This window comes from Rhea americana, unplaced genomic scaffold (assembly GCF_003343005.1).
Source record: "Rhea americana isolate MKP2758 unplaced genomic scaffold, rheAme1 scaffold_94, whole genome shotgun sequence".
Lineage (NCBI taxonomy): Eukaryota > Metazoa > Chordata > Aves > Rheiformes > Rheidae > Rhea > Rhea americana.
Genome location: NW_028187133.1, coordinates 1152704 through 1180142, shown reverse-complemented (window position 1 = coordinate 1180142; position 27439 = coordinate 1152704). Strand labels below are relative to the sequence as shown.

The window sequence follows — 27439 nt, the reverse complement described above, 5'->3', positions numbered from 1 at the left end:
GGAAAATCCTCCTTAACCAATCTGATAGCCTTTTAGGATGGAATGACTGGCTGGGGAGATGAGGGGAGAGCAGTGGAYGTTGTGTACCTTGACTTCAGCAAGGCTTTTGACACTGTCTCCCATTACATCCTCCTAGAGAAGCTCAGGAAGCATGGGTTAGACGAGTGGACAATGAGGTGGATTGAGAACTGTCTGAAAGGCAGAGCTCAGAGGGTCGTCATCAGTGGCATGGAGTCTAGTTGGAGGCCTGTGGCTAGGGGCGTCCCCCAGGGCTCAGTACTGGGTCCCATCCTCTTCAACTTCTTCATTATTGACCTGGATGAGGGGACAGAGTGCCTCAGCAAGTTTGCTGATGAAACCAAGCTGGGAGGAGTGGCTGACACACCWGAGGGCTGTGCTGCCATTCAGAGAGACCTGGACAGCCTGGAGAGCTGGGCCGAGAGGAACCTCCTGAGGTTCAACAAGGGCAACTGCAGAGTCCTGCACCCAGGGAGAAATAACCCTAGGCACCAGGACAAGCTGGGGGCTGTTCTGCTGGAGAGCAGCTCTGCAGAGAAGGACCTGGGAGTGCTGGTGGATGACAAGTTGACCATGAGCCAGCAATGTGCCCTTGTGGCCAAGAAAGCCAATGGTCTCCTGGGGTGCACTGGGAAGAGTGTTGCCAGCAGGTGGAGGGAGGTGATCCTGCCCCTCTGCTCAGCCCTGGGGAGGCCGCATCTCGAGTGCTGTGTCCACTTCTGGGCTCCCCACTGCAAGAGAGACATGGAGCTACTGGAGAGAGTCCAGCGTAGGGCTACAAAGATGATCAGAGGGCTGGAGCATTTGCCCTGTGAGGAACAGCTGTGAGAACTGGGCTTCTTCAGCCTGGGGAAGRGAAGACTGAGGGGGGATCTTAYCAATGTGTACAAGYACCTGAAGGGAGGGTGTCAAGGGRACRGGGACAAACTCTTTTCAGTTGTCCCAYGTGACAGGACAAGAGGCMAYGGGCAGAAATTGAAGSACAGGAAGTTCTGCCTGACCGTAAGGGGGAATTTCTTCCCTGTGAGAGTGATGGAGCACTGGCCCAAGTCACCCAGAGAGGTTGTGGAGTCTCCTTCTCTGGAGATCTTCAAGGCCTGCCTGGATGSAWCCCTGTMTASCATGTTCTAGGTGACYCTGCTGAGSAGRGAGGTTGGACTAGATGATCTCCAGAGGTCCCTTCCAACCTTACTGTTCTATGATTCTACGATTTTTCCACACATGTATTTTGATATCATTACTTCATGTCCAGTTGTCAAATATCCACTCTTTTTTTGGAAACATTTCTGTTCTTTTAGAGTTCCTATTTGTTCTCTCCAAGTTTAGCATTTTATATCAACTTTATCTTCAAAATTATATTCAAGGGCATTAATTCAATTGCCTTCTCCCCCTTTACAATTTCATCCTTACTACCATATACTTATTTATGTAATACGAGGGTATATTAATTTTAGTTACCACTTACCTCTCATCATTTCTTGCACCGATACAGTCTAAATGGGAATTGGAGCTCCCACAAACCCCAAAGTTGCAAGGGTCAGGCAAACATGGCGTACAAACTACATTTTTTGTTTGGGGTTTAGCTGCTAAATATATGTTTTAAACTAAGTAGAACTTAGTTTAAGTGTAAATTTCTCCTAGAACTAATGTAAATCAACTACTTTGATCAAAAAAAGTTCCAAAGAGGCCAGATACAACCGCCTGCTTGCTTTTACTGCTTGTTGTAGTAAGTACAATAAGTAATAATCTTTGAAGGTAACGTCTACAGCCTTAAAAACAAAATAATTGTTTTTGTATAATTTTTCAAAATTTACAGTAGCTAATCAAGAATTTCAACAAATCATTTTCATTGTAATGCATAATATTAACTACAATGTGCCCATTTGCCCTTTGCTGAGTTATTAGCCTCCAACAGAGAGTCTGAAAATGCTACARTCTTGTATTTGATATGCTTAGCTTTCCTTGTTGCCTTAAATCTTGCTCTCTTACTTTTAGCAGATCAAATCACAACGGAGACCTGCTTAACTATTTCTAGTTGCCAATTCTGTGTCTACAGAGACAGCAGCTAAATCTAGAGTTATTCTTTATAGTTAAAACAGACAATGTCAATAGATTTCCACATACACAAACAGATTCATATCTTGCATCTAATATCTCTTTCCTAGAGCTAATGGCCAAACCTATGATAATTTCWATCTTCACCTTTCACAATCTTCACATTTTCTATCCATTTACTATTTTTCTAATTTGATCTGTTTGCTTTTTTAAAAAAAAATCTCTGTACCTTTATCTAAAATTTGTTTCAAAAATTGCATCAAGATTAACTACACAGACACCCAGTATTTTCAGGATACTTTCTACTTCATTCAAGTAATTTCTGGTCATGGAAAATCAAGGTTTAATCCCTGAAATAGTCTTCCCTGGAGATTTAAGTGAAAAAGTTTGTTTTATAAATAAGCTCTTCCATGAATTCAGATGAAAACTTTAAAATGTTATCTTTCTGGGCTTTTTTCTTACTTAATGGCCATTAAAAAGTGTGTTGATATAATAAAAATAATAAAAGTCATCGTAGTATTGTTACATGATGTAAAACATCAGCTCAGAGGATCTGACAGAGAAGCTCATAGTGGGAATGTAAGAACTTGTAAACAGTATGTGACTGCACCCAAAGCAACGTGCAAAAAACCCTTTCTTTTTTAGCACTGCATAGGGGAGAAGAGGCAACAGGAAGATAATACTTCAAGGCCGGTGGTTACAAGAGATGACTCAAGCTCTCAGATAACAGAAGTCAGAGCTCTCTTCACAAAGCACAGGTGTGCACCACTGACAGACCACTTCATCTGCTCCAGAGAACAAAATGTTCCTTAAGCTTTTGCTCTCATTATACAGGAAAAAATCCCTTCTTTAATAGGTCTGACTTTTGTTTTCGGGATATCTGCTAGATACCACATCGCRCAACTAGAACAGAACTTCTTTAGTGTTTCTAAAATAAATGAGATGACGATTAAGTAATTCTTAACTCTGAGTTTAATGTGGAGCAAGTCTCTGGTGAAACCATCCTGGCAAGCAATGCAGAATCAATGAATAGCAAAAAAACAGTGCAGTTCACATAGATCTTGATCTGGTTACTGCTATTTTGTATCAAGAATGCTATGTAATTTGTAACTTTAAAAGGGTCAGCTTTTTGAAACTCAGAGCTGTTCTTGCCATACCTGTTTGCGAATAGGAATCGAAAGCCATAAAACTGGGGGTTGTTCAAGAATGTCTTACAGGCTGCCCACACTGCCAAAATTGCACAGTCATTAAAAAAAAAAAAAAAAGCAGCTTTGAGCTATGTAGCTTAAATGCCTTTTTAGGATTAAAAACAAAGTAAAAATGATAGTAAAAAGGATGGGAAAATACTTTTTAAAGTAGGTGACTGATAATGGAAGTAAAAGGTATGAATGAAATGGAAATGATTAGTATAACCAAGGGCAACACGTAGGCATTTGGAAATATGAGTACTCCCTTCCATTCTCCCCTATCCAACTTAAAAGTATTGGTTAAACATAGGTCTAGTTCTTCATGAAAATCATGAAATTGTAGATAATGTCATACAAGTTGTGAATACTCATATTTGAGTTCAGGATTTGAAATGAAAAGTGAAGTTTTACTCAACTGATTTGATACAGATGCATCCCAAAATTTTACGTCCACAAAAGAACAGGATAAAAGACAGTTTTTGCTACATGTAATCATCCTGAGATCAAGGGCCTCAGCTGAACTTGGTGCTATTTAACAATTTTACTGAAAACTCATATGAAATTAGCAGACATTACATCGAATGAGTTAAAAACTCTCGTTGTATATTTACATTTTTTTCCAATCAACACGCTAAATCAATTTCCTTAGAAGTCATTTCTTGGCTGGACACTGGCAAATAGTCTCATTAACTTTTTGGACAATTATATCAAATCTTTTTGGTACTGCTTTGAAGATTGGTGAGTAGTAAAAATGTGAAGGCTAAATTACTATTACAAATCTATGTGGCTTTCCCAATAATGGGTCAGCTTTCAGCAGATGACATTAGATGGCTGTAAAATACATTTTGAAAACATTTAAGAAAAACACATGCAGGCTGTCTTGGAGATGARAAGCTAGTCTGGAGAGCACTACTTTGAGAAGGATTTAGTCCATACTACTACGGTCAAGCTTCTAATAACGAGTTGACTGTGAAATCCAGTGGTTAAACAGGTATACAGAACACCAGATATACAAAAATGGAATATCAATATGAAGAGCTCTGGTTTCTGTGCATAAAACTTTTAGACTGTTGTGTCCAGAATTCAGGAAGCATGTGGACATGCTGGAGAGCTCAGACATACCGGAGAGTGAAGGGAGGGCTGAAGAAATTATCTCAAGGCTAAAAACAAGCCTTAAAAATGAGACTTAGCAACATTTTGCTTACTTAAGAATTGATTGAGAAAAGAAATCTGATTTCTTTCTCTCTCTGGAGACCTGAAGGAATAATGAATAGCTGAAAAGAAGAGGACATACTTTTAATCTGGCAGACAAACACACAGACGTGCTGAATGGAAACTGGATTTGGATGGTGGTAGTGGTGAACCTTAAAAGAAAGACATAATTTCCTACCAGTAAGGGTAATTAAAGTTTAGCAGGAAGATGACGACCTCTGAATCATCTGGAGTGATCTGACATCTTTTTGAAACACGGTTACTATGGCTTCAAGGAGACATCCTCTTGGCTGTGCAGGCTGGGGCTCAAAGGGAATACTGGTACTTCATGTTTTCATAATCTATGAACCTATAAATTCTCCCTTGATTTCTGCTCTCATCAAGGAGGGAAAGGGAACTCGCTGAATTACCCCCATCGTGCTCAATACATGCCTAAAGAAAACATACATAAGAAACTGCAAAGGATCAGAAACTTTTCTGACTTGCCTACATTGGGGCAGACGCATTCTCTTCTGTCTTTATTTTTCCTGCAATTAGTTCTAAATCTTGAGAAACTGGCCACACCAGGCAGGACACCAGTTAGTGTATGGTGATACTGAGAATCCTCTCAGCTGTCTCACATGACGCTTTACTCCTGTGAGTTGCCAGATTTAGGACCAAAAGAGAATTCTTGCTCTCTTCTTGATTTTTGCCTCTGATCATATTGCGAGCAATAAATCCTTTCTTCATAAACGTAAGTCCTCAGCCTCTCATTCAGATAAATGGGGAAAGTTTGCCCTATTAGCTTCCCTCACCTGTTGGGGGTATCAGGCAACAGTGGAGTACCTGTAGCCCAAAACAGTTTGATAACCTAGGAGCACACGCCTAACTGAATTTCGTGGCCTCAATATAAGGATAGCTGGATGAAGTGTAATGGGCTCACATTATAAAGTAATACACTATGTTATAATGTTTATTTTCTAATAAATTTAGGAACGCATTTAAATTATTCTGTAATATACAATATATAAAGTATAGTAATATACAATAACATATACAAACTCAGCCTAGATTCTCTGATTGTTCCATCTGTTTCCTCTGGCCTTGAACTACATAAAATTTCTTCTGGCTCAGATTTGATTATAAGGCTGAAGCACAGGTGAAGATTTAACTCATTCTGTATAAATAGCTTTCTGCTATGACCCACGATACAGAAATCTGTATAAAAGCCATCTAGGTTTTGACAGAAAATGAACTCCATTCAGATTTTGGTCATTTGTCATTTTAATAAGGACATGATTCAGAGGTACTTAGTTTGACATACGACATATGAGAAATTATTTTTAAGTGATATTGCAATACCTGATAGCACCACGAAGCAATGTAGGCTTTTGCATTCCAGCAGACAACATGATTTCTGACCATGCAAAGAGTTGAGCTCCGAGCAATGACTGATTAATCAGCTACAAACAGAGATCTATAAACAAACTGCAACATATTCACGGTAGTTGAGAGACAGATGGAGGTGGTTAAACCACCTTCTCGTGCAGGTATGCAATAGCATATCTGGGACTCATACCATTTTATATTGTGACTTACCATACTACAATGAAAATGCCATAGTGAAGCAGTATGTCAGGATTCTCATCGTACAAATTATTTTCCAGAGGTTTATACTATCTCTGTTTTTAACTGTATCTGGCTTCAGTGCAGCATGCAAGCTATTAACCTGGAAGCAGTCTGTTTTACATACTGACAAACCTACTGACTGCTCTTCAAAGCAAAACATTCAGAGAAGCATGCACAAACCAATACTCATGACACAATCCATTTTCTTATACATATATAAGCAGAAAACAAATCTCATACAAAGCCTGAGTAAAATCTTTGTTTATTTTAGGCTTGATTTTTTTCACTGATTTTCAACTGATCAATTTAAGGATAATGGCTGGGTGGAGACTACACTTGCCTGTCCTGTAATACAGCACTGTATTATACATGTAATTACCCTTTTTGATATTGAGGGCATTTTCTCAGCCCCTCTTGAAGCAGTCAGTCTGGGCCCTGAACTTGTAACTGCTGTCATTTTACACCTCTTGATTGCTTTTCCCCCAGCCTGTCTTAACCTCATTGCCCACTTGTTTTTGCACCTAAAGAAATTCTACAGTCTAGGCAGTTGTGATTAGATTAAAGCAACATGGAAATATTATTTTTAGAACAAAGGACTATTTATTCACTTCCTCAACAGTAACAATCATATAAAAGAAATAATGAAAACAATGAAAGACTATTAACTGTGGGTCTACAAGTGATTTCCTTTTTTTTTTTTTTTTTTCCTACAAAGCTCTCCATGACATACATTTTCAAGCCTTTACTGACTGGACAAAATGACCTTCTGTCTTCTGTCTTTGTTCGTCTGCCAGCTGTCTCACTCACAGTTCCTCAGCAGTTCTTGTGCATTCACTCAACCCTAATCTAAGAGCCTAACTGAGAGCCCAGAGTCAACAACTGTAGAGCATCTTCCTTTTGATATTTTTTTTTTACTAGAGATCGTTCCAAATTCCCTCTCTGTTCAGTTAGCGCAAAGTTTAAAAAAAACCTGCAAGTTATCATATTTTTCAAAGAGATGAGAGAAAATAGTAAGCAAGTACGTAGACAGTAATTGTGCTAAAGTTATTTAAGGAAAAAATATGAACTATCTTTTTTGAATATGACTTTTTTCTCTTTCCTAGCCATCCCCAGTCTCCCTTTCTGAAGAAACTCCTGCCCCATTCTTTAGTGAGATCCTAGCCCACCCTGCCCAATCGACTTGTTCACAACTTGTGGTACCAGGTTGCCTCACTCCTCTTTGTTCAGAGGTGAGTGGAGACCTTACGGACAAAACTGATCCCTACATCACTCGAATCTTTAGAAAGCTTATGTTTCATACAGACTTTTTTTAAAAAGGTCTAAAAATGTCTTGTGCACCTACATGCTTAAGTCTCAGTGAATCAGTAACAGTTTCCCTCTGTAGTCAATGGATGATGGGAAGCTCCAGAGAATGACTCATCTCTTCCTAAAATAATTTTTTAGTTTCAAGAAGGTTAGTTCCACTAGAGATATGTATCTCATTTTGAAGTTTATGGAGATGTTTCAAAATTAAGGTGCCTAAGCCTATCAGTGATGGAGGAGGTAAGATGCATCCTAACACTTAACGTTTTTTTACTTGCTAGCAGAAGCAGGCTGCTGACTGGGGACACAGTTTGAGGCATCAATCTCACACAGGAAGTCTGTTCACCTACATAATGGCTATAGATTTTGCTACAGGGTCTAAGCATTGCAACACCTCTACCCCTTTGTAGATCTGCTTTGTTGAGAGAAGAATATACTGAAAGACTCCTATATCAAGATGCAAATCTACACCTTCAAGATTTGATACACAAACCAGGTTTGATGTACAACAATCCCTTAAGTAAATTGCTACAAAAAGACCTCTTCAGTGAAGCTTTCTTATTAACAGAGTTTTGAACCTGTAACTAACATTGTACTTCTTTTTTTTTTTTTTTTTTATGAGAATGCCAGGCGTCACTAAATACCTAGGAAAGGTAGATTTCTTACATACAGTTGACTTTGTCAACAAACTTTCTCACTGATAATGAAAATAGGAAACTGAATGATATTTTTACAAWTGGCATATTGAAAACATCAAATTGTTGCCCAGTTGTAAGTAGAGAGAATGTTAGCCAGTAAAGGAAAAAGAAAATGGTCCTAAAACAGAAAATGTCACAACCTATATTTCTGAATTTGGCTGCTTCTTGACTACTGAAAGGAAACCACTCTGTGCAGTCCCCACCAAACAAAACAAAACAAAACAAAAAAATCTAAGGAAGATACACAAAAAATGTGAAGCATAATCAGAGGTGTGGTACAGCTACACACAAAAGAAAATGTAGAAGATATCCATTGTTTTTGGCATGGACATGCCGATACTCACATCAAGTAAGGCAGCTAGTTTAAAACAAACCAAAGTATATATTTTTGTTTTGCATAGCGTGCACAATTAAACTATGAAATTCATCACCACTTGATATTTTTGAGGCCAAAAGCTTAACTCAGGTCCAAAAAAAAAAAAAAAAACCCTATAATCACAAGCTCAGAAAATCAAAGACAGATCTATCACAGAGTATAAGGCAAGATGGTCTGGATGTAGCCTTGAAAACAGTTTTTGACTGCTGGATGCTGAAAGAACATAATAGGGGAAAGATTACCTTGTATTGGTGCTTTTTATTTTATGCTAAGCAACCAAAGCTAGACGTTGTCGGAAATGAGCTACACTGACCTTTGCTACACTAAAAAAAAAAGAAGTTTAGAAATGCAACCAAAAAATTTCTTTTTTTTAACAGACTTGGTAGTATTTGCAGTAGGCTTTTCAATTTGAATTGAAGTAGGAAAATAATTTTGTTATTTGAATCACCTCCATGAAAGAATTAAACTCAAAAATCCCATTATCATTTTACTGAAATAAGTGAAACAGAGAGATAAAGTAACTTGTCTAAGCCACAAACCAATTCCTTGAAAGAGTCAAAACAAATAACTTATCTCCTTGCTTTTCAGTCTCATGCTTATAACCCCAGGGTATTCCTTTTCTTTCTTTCATATTGAAGACTAAAAAAAATACAGGACTACTGTACATGTTGTGACGACAACACATAACCACATAACAGCATCTTGCACATCACTTTTTTGTCATCATTACTTTGTAACTGTTTGCATGAAAAGTAATTGTTTCAGATATATTTTTTATGCCTACTTTTATATAGAAGCTTATTGAATTTTATTTTCTGACTGTGAAGATGGAGCTTTGTCATTGTGTTAAATACCCACCTTTACTACCATTCATGTGCTGGTAAAATTTTTACCCTCTCCCAATTGTAACATGAAATGACAGATGCATACATAAGAGATTCTGATGGTCCCTGCAAAGGGGATAAAGGGGATAACCATACAGTTTAATGTATAATACCAAGTCCAATTTCTTGGTGAATGTTGCAGATCTAGCTGTTTCTCCTGTGGAGGAACTTAGAGCAGTTCTTTAGGATTCAAATCTCAAGACATGAATTTTATCACCCACACCCAAATCATTGCTTTGGATCTGTCACTGGTGAAAAGCTACCCCCTAGCAATAATAAACAGTAAGGCAAGCCAATAAAATTGCTTCGGAGTAGGGACTCACTGAACAAGTTGTAAATATCTCTTTAAACTACAGCCTTGTCTCAGTAATGTACTCAGATTAACAGTCTATGTAAAATCTCCACTCGTGTTAATCTGAAAGGCAAAGCAGTGATCACCAAGGGATTACTTTCACAGTCTAAATACGCCTCTAGGATATCTAAAAAGTTCTTAATCCACTTAAAACAGAAGTATCAACCTTTAAAAGAATTCAGGATTGAGTAGTAGTTATATCACCCTGAAACAGCTAGTGGAGAAGTATTTGTTGGTCTGGTAGGCAAACAGGCAATGGGCTCATCATGACACAAATTCAAAGACACTTGCAGAGAGGGCGACTGGCCTCTCAGTCATGATAAGAATTATCTGCTCGTTGCATATATGTACTCTCCCATTTTTATAGCTTCACAGSACAAGTAACATCAGTAGTCTGTACTGCATTCCAGGAAACACACAAAACTTCAGTCAGCTGAGAAATGCTAGTGTTTAATTTTTAATTCAAAAAGGCCATCTGTTTAGTGTATGTCTCTCCCAGTAAACCTCCACCTTGAGGTACAGTTATAAGTTTTTTTTAATTTTTTTTGTTTTGTTCTTTTGTAATTAAAATGAGTGATCTAAGCTATGTATCTTTAATGCTGCATAGCATGTCATTATATTAACCAATGAAGTATTTCAGAAAAACTCCATAGTTCAGAAAAAGCTCGGGAGTTATTAAAACTCTCTTGAACTGAATCTTGAGCATATCATATCAAATCAAAGTATTATAAATAAACATGTTTAGAAAAAAAGATGTGAAGTTATAACATTTTAGGCCTTGTCAGAACCTCCCGCAATTTCTTTCCTTGATTATCAAACCTGTGCATAAAAATGCCAGAGAAGTTGCACATGGGGAAAAACAGAACTCTTGAAAAAAGTGAAGCAGTTGCTGGAATTATTTCCTTATCACAATTTTTAAATAACTTCTTCAGTGAGTATGCAAGTACATTTGCAGAATGTATAAATTATTTACTTTTAAGAAGTACAAAAGGTATTTATTCTTAGAAATGGAACTATGCTGCTGCTTACTCTCATAGGGAAATAGTGTGCCTGCTGAGATATCTTTGAAATAGGACAAAAGGAAAAAAACAGTAATATAGTCAATTTAGAAACAAAAGGAAGATTACAAAACCACTGAGTGTGAAATGATATGTAAATCGAGATTTCATATTATACTGTAGCACAGAAGAAATTCAGACCACTACTGAAAAATATGCACAGAATAAATGCCTTATTCCTATACATACTTGTTACATTACAGTCAAAACATGGTATTGTTACTGTATGCTGTATGCACTGCAATACAGTCAGCACAGCATGGCATAACAGATCATTAATAATTTTGGCCTGTAGTACATACAAGTTACCATACATAGCAAATGTAAGTTTGAAATAGAATGGCATCTTTTGAAACATTAGCCAGAAAAAGACTTTCAAGGGATTAAACTCTAATTTGAAGTCATTTATCTATTCCTGCTGAAATAGACTGATATCAAAGTCTACTTTCAATTTCCCCTAAATGTCAATTTTTTCATTACAGCCCTGGGTATGAATAACTCCTAGTATGAACTCAGTAACTTTTTATTTTGCTGAAAGGCTCTTTTTCCTCAACAACTTTTCATCATTAGATAAGAAGACTGAGGAGATGACGTCGAAAGCTGGATCAGAAAGTTATTGAGAAGAAAATCGTTTTTATCAAAGTAATCAAGAAAGATAAGACAAAAGGATTGAGAGTTAAATACCCAGAAGGGTATTTAACAAGAAGGTTTTGAAGACGCTGGGGAATTCACAACAGCAATACAAAAACCAGCATTCACCTGCTGCCCAATGGTGCTAGGAATTTCCTTTATTCAAACCCGGGAGATCATTGGGGCTTCGCTGCTGCGCGGGCAGAACTGCCCATCCGAGCAGATCAGCGTTGACGTGCCGCCGGCATCCCACCAGGACACGGGGAGCAGCCTGCTGCCCACCCTGACTCTCCTGACGGATCCGATCTGATAAACACACTCAGAAAATACAGTCAGAGGATTGCAAGTGATCATCCATCAACCAAACCACATTAAATGACCATGTGTTTATTCCCAGCTCTAGGCAGTTGCCAAGAAGCATCAATTTAAACCAAATATAATGGGCTAGAAAAATGTATGTGGTCAAATAATTTGAGCAGTAGCTCTTAAATTGGTAATTGCTTCAATTTCTGATCATCTGATCATGGAGTTGTAAACAATATTTTAAAATGGTCATGGTGTAGCAGCTGCAACCTATCTTCTACAAAATATTACAGAGCACTCGCACATAAAATGAATGATCAGTAGCTCTTTCCCTCCCCACTCCAAGGGATGCTAATTATCTCAAAAAAATGCATTACTTAAAGGAATAAAAATGACTATTAGAAGGAGATTTTGTGTTAAGAAGCAGGGAAATCCTAAAGACAGTATAACCCATTACTATATGGAAGTAAGAAATTGTTCCATATATTTGTTCTATATTCAGCTACAAAACCAGAATGGTATGATCAAACTGATGCTGTAAAGCAAAGTTCTTTATTATTAATGAACACGGAAATACTGCATTTACTAGATATGAGCCTTAAGTCAGCAGAGCTAGAAAAGACCCTAAGCTATTTTTCCCCATATTGGCTATTTTAAGCCTCTCCCCTTTTATTTCACTGYCCCTGGTTCCCACTCCGGGGCACCAGGACACGGTGTCAGCTTTAGCTGCCCCAGGACGAGGTGGGCACCTGGCAAGCAGGAGTCAGAAGTGCTTGAAAGTTTGATGCCTAAGGATTTTATTCAACCTGTATTTGCTATACAGCCGAATCTGCAAAATGTGGCTCTCCCATCGTGGGACAGATTGAAATCCCTATATCCTAACAATGTTAAAGGTTCTAGTCTCTGAAAATAAAAATACAGTCAGGTACTACTGTTCAGACGTGACAGAACAGTGCAGGGATTCCTCTGACAGAAGCGAACTTCCACTGGAATTTGACAGGGAAGGGGTTCCCCGTTTTCTGAAAGAAACACCAGGCGCACGGTGCAGGGGACGCGAGGAGTCTGCACAGACGGCGCCTCGGCGGGCTGAGGGTGCTGCTTGTCGCACCAAGGCATTAAAACGGCCTCCATGAGTGTAAGAGCCATCGCCGGACTTTCTTTCCAGCACCCCCAAAGAGAAGGGGAGATGCAAGGAGGAAAGGTCCCGTCTGTGTGTCTGCAATTGGGGCCCGACTAGGGAGTCTGGGAGGAATGGCAGGAGCTGGATGGAAATCCCAAACCTTTTCACACCTGATCCCCAAGCGTGCCTGAGGTCTCAGCTCCAAGGGGCCCGCTCCCTCCGAAAGCCCTGACCGAGAGCCCCCCATCCCGGGCGCCGCAGCTGCCTCCCGCTCGGCTCCCGCCTCCCACCCCGCCGGCCCAGAGCCTGGCCATACTCCTGCTCTGCGGATATGACCAAAAAAACCCCACCAAACCTCCCACAAACTTGTATTTCTCATGGAGTTAATGTTGGATAACGTACTTTACCTGAATATCAGTCCCCTTATCGATTCCCCTGTTCCAATTTGACCATCACCTCAAAATCTAGGCTGTACGGAGCATTTTCTGGTCTTCATTTTCATCCTAGCAAGGCTGCCAAAAGCCCAGGTGCAGCAGGCAGCTGCGTTTCACAACCTTCAGGTATCAACCCCATTTACTTAACCACGGCTCTTCTCAGCTGTCACATCCCCATCGCATTCACATTTTCATACTGAGAGTAAATATCAAAGCATAATGGAGCACAACCTCTAGCTAGTACTTAGCAGAACACTGCCAAAGTGGTGTAGAAAAAACCCAAAGATCCAGTGAAGTCAGCTGCAAAATAAATCTTATTTGCCAGCCAGTGAAGAAGCCCTGACTGTGGCTCCTGCGCAGCCCTCCTGCCATTGGCAAATGGACGCGGTAGCTTGGTTTTCAAAGCCTCCCGGTCACTACGCCACTGACGGCTGAAGACGTGCTAGGTTCAACCACYCGTTTAAATTCCCGCTGGAGGGAGACCAACACGCCACCCGAGGCAGAGCCGCTCGGGCTCGGACACGCGGCAGCACTCAGAACACCCTCCACAAACTGCCGGGACCGCTTTCTGTCTGCAGGGCGGAGGGGAAACTCTGCCCAGTAAAATCGTCTCGTTAAAGCTTAGAGATAAGTTATCAATCCTCCAGCCTATTGATACAAACAGTCTGCGTAATTTCTGAGGGCAACAGTTCATTTAAATTTTAAAAAATCATTAGCAATATGAAAACTTATTTGTATAGAAATTAAAAAAAAATTACTCTATTTTGCATTTCTTCTATTTCAGAGAAGTTTGAATTCTAAAGTATTTAAGGTTCCCAGCTTTAGAGAATGTTTGAATAACTACTTACGTACTTCCAAATTTTTGCCTGAGTCAGGACTAGCTGTCTAAACTGAAGCATCAGTTTAGAAACATAACGCCGAGGAATTTTTTGCTTGCGCTGTTCTCCCCATGTGAAATTCATTAACTTCTTTAGCAAGGTATTTACATAAATCACTGTGCATACTCAAATGCTTTTACAAATCCAAAAATTCAAAAATCTTGGAAGTGTACTCCTATAATAATGACTGTTTTTTGCAAACAGAAAGTTGAATAAGTACATCAACTCTTCCTTCCAAAAACCTAGAAACGAAAGCAAAAAGCAGTAACAAAAAACCAAGTAAAAATATACAAGATACACTGGGGGATCAATTGTGACAATAAATGCCTGTTCGGCATCTCCCTGAGATAAATCTCTAACAGACCAAATTCTTTTTCAGGAGCTATAGGTGCTTAAAGAAATGTAACTATACACAGTCAGAGAAGAATGCTATAAGCTACTTACAGGAACGAGGAATTTTTTTATTTCTTCCAAGGCATGACTCATACGAGAATATGCTTCCCCAGGTGGAGCAAACACTTCAATTAATACATGAAGCTCGTCACTCAAGTGTGCATATTTGGCTTCTCCACTTTTCCTTAGTTCTTCCTCCTATGAAAGAAGTTTTCGGGTTTGTTTTAGAACTGAGAAGCTACTAATTTTGTATTGATTTAGCATTTACAGAGAACATGACAAAAGGACATAATATAAGGAGGCTTTTAAATTCTTTGAAAAATAAGTCTAGTGCAAGCCGTTTAAAGATACAAAAATAATTTTTGAGTGTTTGAATGATAAATCCAGCATAATTATCATCTACAAGAGATTTTAATCAGCACAGTGAAAAACACTAAATACTCCAGAATTGAGTAGTGAAATATTAACTCCATAATGTGAAAACTGCATTAGCCTTGCTGAATCTTAGCTGTTCACAAAAAATGAAATGAAGATCCAGTCACCCATTTGGGGATAGTTTAGCATACGTACTGTTCATTTAAGTTCAAAGGAGTTATTTAATGATTCCTTTGTGCTGCACATTTTAGTTTCACTAAAGGAAAGTATACTCTTATGCTATTATTTGAGTCTTGAGGTCTGAGTTCCAGAACCGGTTCTGGTATATGTTACCTACACAAATGCGTGTACCTCAGTTAAAACAGTGATTCACCTCACCTAGCTTTATTAGACAGTCTTCAGGTCCCAGTTTTCCATCTATAACATAAGCCTAACAATCCTACTTTGCATCAAAGTAATGTTCTGAAAATTCAACCTACTTTTTATAAAAGGCTTTGAGATAGTGAATGTAAATTGTAATATACAGTCACAGTAGATACCTCTGCATAAAAAGCAAGGATATAAAGTAGTGATCGTTAGTAGTGAAAGATAATGCTATTGGCTATGGCAACATAATGCAAAATTTATGTTATTACTATACAAGATAGCAATAAGTAATGCTGAAAGAAATACTGAGTTGAAAACTCAGTCTTCAGAAATATTTTTAGAAATGTAATTTTGAAGAAAATATGTATATGTATCCTGGCTTTATAGATGGAAAACATAATCCCAGAGAAAGAAGTATACTCATTTGTTTAAAATTGGCTAAGAAGTTTTAACTTCTTAGTTTATATTACAATAAACCTTTATTAACATTTTGATATCTAAGATACAAAAATCGTAATACATAATTCTTAGTCAATTAGATAGAACAACTATGCATTAACTTCACTTAAATTTACACCATTTTAGTCTTGCCTGATTCAGACCACTGCTTAACATCAAAAATACCTGCACTGTGCTATGTTTCCTATAGCATACAGTTCTTTCTAACTACAGTAAAGGCCTAGCCTAAAGAACGTTCTGATTTTTCACAGAATATACAAGTTACACCCTTTAGCTCCAAAATCCTAAATCTAACTCATCATTAAGTCAGAATTTTGGAGATTATGATAAAAATCATAACTGATTCCCGTTCCTCATCCATTCCCTTCTGCATGCCAGTTCACTTCAACTTTCAAAACAAACAGCACTATATCCCATATCCGCAACCTGCTACTTGCATCAGACTTCCTTCATCTCTGCCTACTGCCTTCAAGTCTGTCAAACAATACTATAGTTCACTTGCTCTTAACCAGACGCATGGGTCCTTAACCCACTCCCTCATAAAAAACTTGAAATGGAATATGGAAATGGAATTTTGAAATGGATATTTCAAAACACCTGATGTGTTTTATAATTACTGGTTGAAAAAAAAAGCAGGGAAAATTAATTATAAAACTGTATAGCATAAATTTGAGGAGTACTGACCTCTGCAAAAGTGAAGTGAATGAGGGATATGAACGCAAAGGCCAAGAAAGATGATGAATTATCTCTGCATGAGAAATTAATCTTAAAAATTTAAAAGGATGTGTCCTGACTAAATTCTGACTGGAACCTAGACCAAAATACTTGAATAAAACTAATGAAAGCAATTTGATAGAATAATTGGAATTTGCATAGCAAAAAAAACTACACGAAGGAAGACTGATGAAGAGAAAGTGTTCTGATAAAATGAAAATGACAGAAGATCCAAGAGCAGCAGAAGAGAGACAGGAATTGTATAGAGATATAGCTCATGAATACAACACATGAAACTTCCTATATTGTAACAAATACAGCTATGAAAAGCAACTATGGATATCTGAAGAACAATGCGAGAATTGTGCAGTAGGTTTCATCTTTCAAGAATCTGCAAATGTAAGAATAGTGCACAGCACAAAGATGATAATCACAGTGCTGTTGCTAYTGAGGTATTTTTAAGAGGATCAATGGACAATGATACCAAAAAAATTAATAAGCATGCAGTTTGACAAACGCCAACCTATTMATTTTTAATCCAGACACAAATGCAAAACCCAAGATGCTGTTTGTAACACTGTTATGATATGACTGTAAAGACAATGATACGATTGTAAAAATAGTAAATGAAGTAAATACATGATAACAATACATGATAAGAAGTAAACCAGAGTAGATATTAATTCTCACTGGTACCTGTTCTGGGGCTAAAAAGCTGTTAGGTTCTAGGTCCTATCAGGAAACAACGTTCACTGCAGAGAACAAAAAATATCTGAGGAATCATGTGAAAATGTCTGTGAGGAAATAGTTCTCAGCAAAGTACAGAATAAAGTTAAAAGAGCTTAGGCATCCCTTGATTCTTGCTTTTAGAGAAGTTACTCTTCAATGAGAAGAACAAAGAAGATGAATATGTTCAGTATACGAGAACCTGCATAGTAGACCTAAGAGAAAGGGTGTGCTCCAACCATTTACAACACCTGCAGTCAGCTACAGACAAGCCATAATTAAATATAGATATGTATAAAAGAATATTGCTTACAACAGAGCAAATTCATGGAGGTACAGATGCCAACAATTATTTTTCTATACTTGATGCATCACTAAAATTCTAGAATTACTTAGGTGAAAAGAACAGAGATTTGTGTACATTCAGCACTGCCTATTGAACTACCGAAAGTGCCCAAACAGCTGAGGTGAATGTTAAATGAGCAAAAAAATATAAATTTTGTGCAAAGGAAATAAAATGTCTGGGAGAAAGGTTAACACATTAAAGTGATAGATTGTACCAAAATTGAAGCTACAACCAATGACTATAACCAAGTAGTGATCTATGCACAAATTACCCGCTAGAACAGAGAGCTATTAGTGCAGAGACAGAGTTCACAAACCTATTGTGTAAGGCATTCAATAAGTAAGGCATACATGAATATCAATAAAAAGTGTGAAAAACTCACGCAGTAAATTAAAGAGCCTCAAGAAATGTGCAATTACCATATCCAAACATGCTTACTATGAAGATTATTTTCACCTTAAAATTTATGATTAAATCTGGACACCACTGCTTTCAGGGTGCATTTAGTTCCATGAAGAAGAGTTGGCCTTAATTCATATGAGTACAAAATGTCATGTTCTGATTTATGAGAGACTAATTACCAATTTGTTGCAGCCAAATTACAGAATAGGTTGTTTGAACTCCCACCAAGCTGTTACATTCCTTTTAAGAGCAAAAGGAATATACAACATGCAGAGACAAAAAATCTTTTGTCTAAATAAAGTCTTAAAAGTTTAATCAAAGAATTATTAGCAGCTTAGTCACAGCGATGCTAACACTTGTAGTTCAAGCTGCATGCAGGTAAAATGGCATACACACATATATTCTCGTGCCTATCCTTTTCTGGTGCTACGTTCACCCACCACTTGGGGTGCCTTTAATGACCAGCAACTGACCGTGATGAGTTTTTTATTGCCCTGTTTATTGCTCCCCCAGGTCATCCCGTGCCTCTGCTTTCAAGGCCCCCGCTGTCTTCCCATGYTCATATTCCTCTATAGTGCATTTTGTTCTAGGGCAACAGTCAGCCAGTTCTCCACWGGATGACTACTTACTACTGCTATCTATTAGTTACAAATAGATAATAGTGTTACACATGACGTTCATACAAATCTAGGCACAAGCTAAAACAACACAGGTAAGAATCACCCATTATGGCCATTAGTGCTGAAGAAGTGAAAACAAAGCCGCAGGCAGGTGGAGGCAGGTTCAGACCAAGCCTGGCAAGCCCCAAGACCTGTGTGGCTAGCGTAACACCAAGCCTGTGGCCTGGTACAAATGATGGCAATATCATATTTACCAGGATACAAGGCTACAAGTGTTTGCGGAAAGAAAATATAAATTACTTATTGCCATTCCTGAGAAGGTCTGAAAAATACTCCTGGGTATAGATAGATTTTTTTTCCAGCTACAAATGTCTAATTCTCAATCTAAATACATAACCTAGAAGAGGTCTGCCGGTTTCACGTACTCTTGATAGTTCAGTGAAGCAGATTTCAGAAACAGATGTCAATCTGAGACACGTGTCAGTCTGAGGGTTTAAAAAATGACCTGGGCTGTACTGAAAAGTGGGTGGTGATTGCCTGAGCTACTGCGTGGGATGAGATTCTGCACAAAGCAACTAGCGCTAATCAGCACAGACTCTGTTCCCAGACCCCACCATCACTTTAAGAAGGGGTCCTCAGCATTTTGTAAGGTTTTGTTCAACTGCACCAGGTTAGTGATACTTCAAGGGGTTAAACTAGTATGTTGAAAAGGATAAATACAGTTAATTTATCATTTTTAAAAAACTAAGAGAAGACTACCGATACATTATGATGAGAGATGACATTGTAAGAACTTTCAGGCTTACTGTGTTTGTCAAAACAAAGTAATGAGCCTGTGGCACAAGAAAAAATAAGATTCTTTGGAGCAAAGTAGACATAGATTTGTTTACACCGGTTGGAGGAAACATATTTTCTTTTCCTCTGCTATCATTCTCACTTTCCTGAAATCATTTTACTACCTCTATTACATCTGTCTAGCTCTATTTATTTCATTGTGTATTGAGCCAAGTTTTCTTGTTTTTTATAAATTTTAATCCCTTTTTCCAAAGACAGAGAAGCTGAACAGTCACCTTAAAGTCATAAAAATGTTAAACTAGAAAGTTCTACTAATATTTCAGATAATCCCGCAAACTGGCTCATGATAAATTACTTGAYTTTTCCTGAAAAGAAGGTTACCTGCATTTATGTTAACAATTTGGTAGGTTCTATATACCAACAACAATAGTAGATTTTTAAAATAAATAAAATTCTTATTATCCAGGAAATATTCATCTTGAACTCTATGAAGTATACACAGTGCTACCTGAAGCTGTATTTAATCAAAAAAAAAAAGCCATTTCAAATATACAAAAAGGAAAATTTAAATTAAATTACCAATATTCTCATTTTTTTCTTCAATGTAATTACTGCACCATTATTTCTATTGGTCCTATAAGAATGAAATTTTCCCCTCAAGGGATAAATAGACACAATATTTATATCATAAGATTTGCTATCTTTAAGTATGAGGTCTTATGTGAAAAGAAATGTTTTAAGTACTCGAAGTCCTGAATGAGTCCTTTTGYTATGCTTTATATTTTCAAACTGAAGTATAAATCAACTTCAATTGTGCAGCAGTCAAGTATAATGAAAAAATTGCATTGTATTCCCAAAAGCCAGTCAGCACAGAGCTTACCTCTGCTGCATGCCCTTTAAGTATGAAGCAGGTTGAGGTGTCAGTTCAGAATTTCATTTAGTCATGTATTTAAATCCAGTTTCATGATGAAAGATTTAAGTATCCACTTAAAAATAACTATATACTTAACTATGCATTTGATGAAGGATGCTTCTCCAAATACAGTCCTACAGAATACAGCCACTAGACACAACTTTGGAGCCTAATTGCTACTGTAGATGCCTACATAAAGAGATGCTCCAAACCCTGCCCGATCTAACTGCATAACTTACACATTTGATTCATAGCTACAAAAGAACTTAAACGCCCAGGATAGAGTCATGATGCAGATCCTGAAACCCAAATTCAGGCCATCTACATTCCTACTCAGTAGCTGCCTGGTCCTGAAATATGTTGATACTGCAACTGCCAACAGTAACACTCCTCAGACACCGAAGCATCTGACCAGTAGTGTGCCATTAGGGCTAAAGAAATCTGACACTTATTTCCTTCTTAAGCTTCTTTGGGATTCCTAAACTAGTGACAGGCTTAATAAGATAGAGGTTCTGAACACACTCCTACTGAATAAAATAGCAGAGCTGCTGCCTTTCTACGTAATGAGATTGCAGACAGAGCGCTCATCAAGATGTGCAGTACAAAAGAGGAGTTCATTTTAGCAAAGTAGCTACATGAATCTCACAAGAATCATTTTTGGACATGTTCTATTTAACTATTCATAAGTGATCTAGAAAATGAGAGGTGATAGAAACACCGAAGTGATAAAAAACAGCTCTATGCACACAATAAAAGACACTAGATATGTTGTTTCCTGAGTAAGCGCTTGGAGTCATAGGCAATCCTACAGAAAGAATTGGTTCAGTGTCCAATAGCAATCAAAAGGACAACCTCTACCAGGAATTATTAAGAAAGGAAAAGAAATGAAACAGAAAATAGTATTATGCCCTTGTAACATCTGCAGTATTCCCTCATCTTGAATAGAAAACTGTTCTGTTGCCTTAATTTCAAAAAAGGAATTATTAGAACCAGAAAAGATAGAGATGCAAAGAATGATACAGAAAAATTTCCATATGAGAAGCTGAATGTGAGAATCTTGATAATCTTGATATTTGTGCATTTGTACTTAAAAACTCATTCTTGGAAGACTTCTCAACTTTCACTGCTTCTTATGTTCTTTCCTAAGCTTCCACAACTGCCTACATGTAGAGACAAAATAGTCAGACCGCTGGACCTGCAGGCTGAGCCAACTCTTATGCCATTCTGTTTTATTCAGAAAAGTGAATGCATTTAGCGAGATGTGCATGTGCATGTGCTTTAAGTGCTGTGCACTTTTAAAGAATAAAATCATTCACATATCTAAGATATATTTGCCCTATGGTACTTGCAACTGCTTGCTGATGCATTAGCTGCATCTTTTTTATTAAATAACGCCTTTAACAAAGGCACATACACTTAACACAGTTATCTTTCAAATATGGAAYTAATTTCTATTAATGTTTCTTACTATGCTGCATGTTTCGTTTAAAAGATGCCATTACTAATTAGCATTCACATGGGCTGAATGTAGTATTACAAGTGGCTCATCTAGAAAGCAATCCAAGATTTCAGCCACTCTGCTCATTATAACCATAGCTAAGAGTGTAGAGGAGAGACATTTACAGCCACTTTCAGCTGTAAATTCAGGAATCACAACTGTTGCAAGACRTGTAGAGGAGCGAGTGCTTTCTCCCTCTCCCTTTAGTGATAGCTACCCTGCCGACCCACACGTGCAGCTAGGCTTTTTGAACGATAATGTTGTGTCTCAGACAAACCACACAAAGTGCATCTCGGGAGCCAGTGCAAATGCAAGGCTAAAAACCTACAATGAATCAGCCCTTTTGACTCTGAACTGCTTTTCCTAATAATGTCTCCATCTTTGAGGGGGGTTTCAGGTTGAAATGCAATGGTACTTTGAAGCAGGTAAAGTCTTTCTCACAAGAACTGGAAAGAAAAGCTTTGCATCTATAGGAGTCACTATTTTCCCTCGGTKTATTGAAACTCCAAATTTTCTTGGGATGATTGCAATGTAATTTTTGATATGTGCATATCTAAAGCTTTTTCCTTCCTTTGGGGTGCTTCCTCATGAATGGAATTTAGATGAAATTTCTTGGCACATAATGGTTGCTTGRGGGTGGAAGAGAAAGGGAATTTGCCCTGATTGTCATAGTGGCCTAGTTAGGGGAACAGAGGTGACTCCAGCATTGAATACCTGACTGGCAACCTRTATTATATAGTTCATTTTTCTGTAACTTGACAGATGTTCACTGCCAGTAATTACTTAATAATAGTAGTCGCCTGATAAACCACAACTTGGAAAATGAAAGTAGCAGATGGGTTTGAAGGTCCTAACATCAACTACAGAAAGATGCAACTATCTTTCCTTAAATTTGCAATGATGCTGAAACCACATCAGTGGAGGGAAACTGTCACAGAACTCTTATCAGATGTTGCGAAGGAGAAAAAGGTTCTTAAGCAATTGCCAAGCACTACATATCTAATGGTAAGGGCATAGACTAGAATGTTTGAATATCCGAAATCACTTCACAGAAATATTACACTATCTTCTGAAAGTTATTTGAAATAAACAGATCAATCAAACATCCCAAATGTTTATCAGTGTGTAGAACTCTCTTCGCAAACGTATCTTTTATCCTGAGCTACAATTTTAATGTTTCACAAATGATATTTTATGTCATAGTCACACATGACTCTGTAGGTTTCACCTTCTTTTTCTTTCCTTATATGATTACGTTTTGCATAATATTGACAAAGATTTCAATGGAAAAAAATTACATTTTCCTCTAAGAGCTTATCCAGAAAATCTAACTACCTGCATTAAATTAATTTAGCCAAAAACATTTTAGTGACAGTGCAAGTTTTTGGTTGATTTTTCWCAAAAATGTCAGAAGTAGTTAACAGATGAATATGTTGTAGTGACATTCCATATATCATAATATTTTATACCTGACATACAGTTACTGAATGCAAATAAAATGGCTTGCAAACAGACTTTTGGTCATCTTAGCTATGAYGGTGATTCTGTGCTGCAAAGAAGGAAGAATACATTTTCTAATCTGCTAGTAATTGAAAACTGTCAGTAGATTAGTCCAATACAAACTGTAAATGAGTCTGACTGCAAACTCTGAATTTTTTAATGAGTAGTGATTATAGCAATTATAATACCAATTCACTAGAACACTCATTTTCATGAAATGTGTGTAGTAGTCAGACCACGACAATTCAGGTAACATCCAACTCCTTGGCTACACAGCTTAAGCCTGACCTGAACTCTGAACCACAAGAGAGTCACATAAGAAGGTCCCACTGCTAAAGGAAAATTGAAAGAAGTCAAAATCAGTTTTGACAAGTATGGTTATCTTAGGACAACTTGACCAAGGCATGATGGCAGCTTTTGGGTGGGACTCAGTGCTCTGTGACTCCAGTAGGAACTCCAACATTCTTCACTGCACAATTTTAAAGAAATTATTTACCTAAAAACATCAAGGATGTTGTACTCCCACTGGAAGGTGAACTGGCCACTTTTGGAAAGGTACATAAAAATCCTAGTTTCACAGAGAATAATCTTAACCTTAATCAATCCATTCTCAACTGTCCCAGTAATGAGAGGAGAGAGAGAACGCAGGGTCCTGTGTGCCCGCCTGCCAAAGCTGTACTACAAAACTGTGCAAGCTGGATTTCTCCTGAAGAAATGCCATTTCAAACCTGTTCTTCTGTTCTAGTCATGTTATATGCACGAGGCTGGCTGCAAAATACTTTCTGCTGTCAGTTCTTGGACTGAAAGGCATAGAAAGCAACAGAAAGTAGCCCAGGGGATAACAACCGGCTCCCTCTGGGGGGAAATCCAACAATCTATATTTTATTTTATTCTTTTATTGCTCCAAAGGAAATGCCAGCTGTGGATTCACTTGAGAGAAGCTTGTTCAGGGCTGAAGAGGTCACTGGTGCTGAACTGGCCTTGCCAAGATGTTAGCGTCTAAGTGCAGACACAGCATCTCCTCCAAAACCTCACAGCACACTCTCCTGCTCCCCTTCTAGAGCTTCCCATCTCCCCTAAGCACTGTTCCTGTGTCCAAACCAAAATGCAGTAGCTGCACTATCACACGCACACCAAACAAAAACAAAATTATATGAGTAAAATAACTTAAAAATTCTGTTTAAAGCAGATCAGTTTACTCCAGAAAAGGAAAAATATCACCAATCTTCAACGAGTCAGTTCATTCTACTGCACTAAAAATTAATATTCATTTTGTACTTAAGTTTTATCATCCAGATCATCCTTGGCAATTTAAAGCCCTTCTCCAAGCAACTGTATGCTTCCAGATTTATGCAAGAAGACATAACCTTGTGCACAAACTTTGATTGTTGCAAAATTTTCATTATTCGCTAGCTGTATCTCAGATAATCATAAAATATGCAGATTACATTAATCAATTACAGTCAAGTCTGCTTAATGTCACCAGCAGTTTACCACAAAATTTCCTTCTAATAGAAGGTTTTTCCCTGGCAATGCTGCAACCTGCCTCTGGGTGAAAATGAAACATTGCATTTGTTTTCTAGTTCTTCAGTGCTTTAGCACCTGTGGTCTCCCTTGTTGCTYATTTTCAATACCAGTACAAATGGACATAAAACAAAACTGAACAGCAGCCCTGCTTATGACATACTTTCTCCATAGCTTTGAGACAAAAGATGAAGATTTTTTTATTGATGTATGAGCACCCTCAAATGTTCTGACTAATATTAAATGCTGAAAAAGTCCTGTTTCCCTTTTCTTCCCTTTTCTCCTAAAGTGGTAAGAGAGCAAAGTCAAAAATAAATCCTAAATCACACAGGAATACATACCCCATAGAAACCGAGAAGAGCTTCAGCTCCTAGCAGACTTAGCTTCTTTTGCTACATTTTCTATCTGAATGCTTTTTTTTCACCAGATGCATGCAAACAAGGCAAATTTTAAGGCCTGTGAGGATTTAAGTATGTTCCACCAGGCTGTGTTCAACTTCAAGTCATCTCTGGCTTGCTAAACATGAGTCTAGCAATAACACAGTTATAAATATTTCAGTTCCCTAACTTACATGTCCGAAAACTAGATATTTAAGCCTAACTAGTTAAGTTGAGCTGTCAATGGAAAGACATAGATACTTTTACAGTGTGACTCATCTCATGCTGAGGTAAGTGTTGAAGACATGCTGGATGATTCGGTCTGTGGAGGTGACTGTTTCTCTTCATTGATGAAAAGGGACCTAGCTCAAACATTAGGAGCTTAAATGTATCTGAGATATACCTTGTTCTGGGAGTATCTAAATATCTAAATATTTTCTAAATATCTTTTTGGATTTGGTTGGATTCTTTTAACAAAATTCTCAGCATGAGAAAAAAAAGCACTGGAGCTACATCAGACAAATTTAAAGGTTGATACACATCACTTTTGAAACTGGATGAAGAAATACAGACATCATTTAAACGATTCCAAATAAATGCAACAGAACCAGCACAAATCTGAAACATAGTATGTATCAGTTTTCTCCTTCAGTACATACTCAAGTGTTAACTGCTTTTATTAGGCAAGCTGGATGAAAACTGAACTATTTTCAAAGTGACTTAAATGTTACACAGCTGGTGGCACCGAGAGCAAACAATGAGGTGCCAATCTAAGCGGTCGGTCACGGCTGTTGAGACGGTACCATTACCAGCTTCGGGGCAACCTCAGCTTTCACTCCACTCAGAAACAGTTGGTGATTTCAAAAGCAATGTCGAGCAACAAATCCTGGTAGGACTTAAAAAGGATGATATGTCTAACTATGAGAAACTCCATTTATTTTCATTTTATATAAGTTATAGATGGTTTTGATAATGATGAAGTTTCCCAGCAGAAAAAAGCCACATTGTATTGCTGCTTTGACCCTTCTTCAGGAACCCGTAGGAACATTACCACATAACAATAGCTGATTAATTAAAGTTCTTACTCAGCTGTGGTTTACCAATTACATACTCTCAATATTTCTAAATCTGTCATGCAACGACAGGTTCAGCCACKCTGCGCCTAGGCAGCCTGAGCAATTGCACAGTTGTGATCACATTATATTACTTCAGTTACCTGAGATGCACAGAGCAGTCCAAAAAGGAGCTTTAGATCCCCACACAGTAATCAGAGCATGCAACCTTCTTCGTTGATACTTGCTAGCTTTTCTACAACTGAGCTATACTGTTACAGCTTTTCCCTCCTCGATTCCCGGGCCCTGCTCAGGGCCTGCTGCCTCTTTTTTTTTCTTTATTTTTTTCTTCCACCTGCTCTTGGCACTGCCACTCTTCCCCGGTCCTTGCCACAGTTCCTGCGTGCCACATCCTTCCACTGCTGCCGCACTTCCAGCTCCGTATTGTATTTACTTGGCATGCGCTTTTTCTTTTCTCCACAGAAAGATGGAGACTGACAGATGGGAAGAACTGTCATYTCTGCTGTAGAGAAATGAAATCGTATTCTTCTGTGTCTGCAGAAATATAGATCAGCAAATGTAGCAGCCTAGTGTGTAAGAGGGGAAATTAAACACCACTTTGGGGTGGATAGTATAGAAAATAAATGTAACCAACCATGCAACAATATAATAATAATATAATAATATAATGCAACAATGATCCTGGACTATCGAAATAATAGCTTCCACATTGTGGGCTGAATCAAAACTACAAAATTGTTGGAAAATCATATACTTCTGTGCCTAGGAGTTGCTCTTGTTTCATTCCTACAGTGCAGATATACTCAACTTAGTGCTTAGCACATTCTGTCACATGGGATTACATGGGACAATGTGCAGCAAATAAGGGATAATAAAACAGACTTTTCTAACCGATGTTCTCCCAACTTTCTTTTGCACAGAAGAATAAAACAAAAGAGAAAKAAATATTTTTTCAGTTATACAGTTATTGAGAGATCAGCAGCTGGCTAAATATTTGCATCTTCAGGAATGCAGTGGGCTCCTCTATAAAGTTCAGAAAGAGTCCTTTTCCCTAAGTAAGTCAGCACATTTTCTTGAAATACTCATGAACCTTGAGGAAGCCCAGCCTGCTTTCTTCTTCTTTACCTTATGAAGCATGGACAGATTTAAGAAGAAAGCATGACCATAGAGCATACTTTTTGTTAGGAAATGAAGAGGAAACACTGTTTTAACTACCTACAACGAGATAATGTTGTTGCTATTG

General features: G+C 37.9%; 1 protein-coding gene across 1 annotated transcript in view; it reads right to left on the bottom strand.

Moving 5' to 3' along the window:
* Positions 1-27439, bottom strand: part of KHDRBS2 (KH RNA binding domain containing, signal transduction associated 2) — a 302140-nt gene that overhangs the window by 168768 nt on the left and 105933 nt on the right. The window contains exon 4 of the mRNA XM_085324893.1: positions 14560-14706. Coding sequence (XP_085181019.1) covers positions 14560-14706 — 147 coding nt within the window. The remainder of the gene's footprint in view (positions 1-14559; positions 14707-27439) is intronic.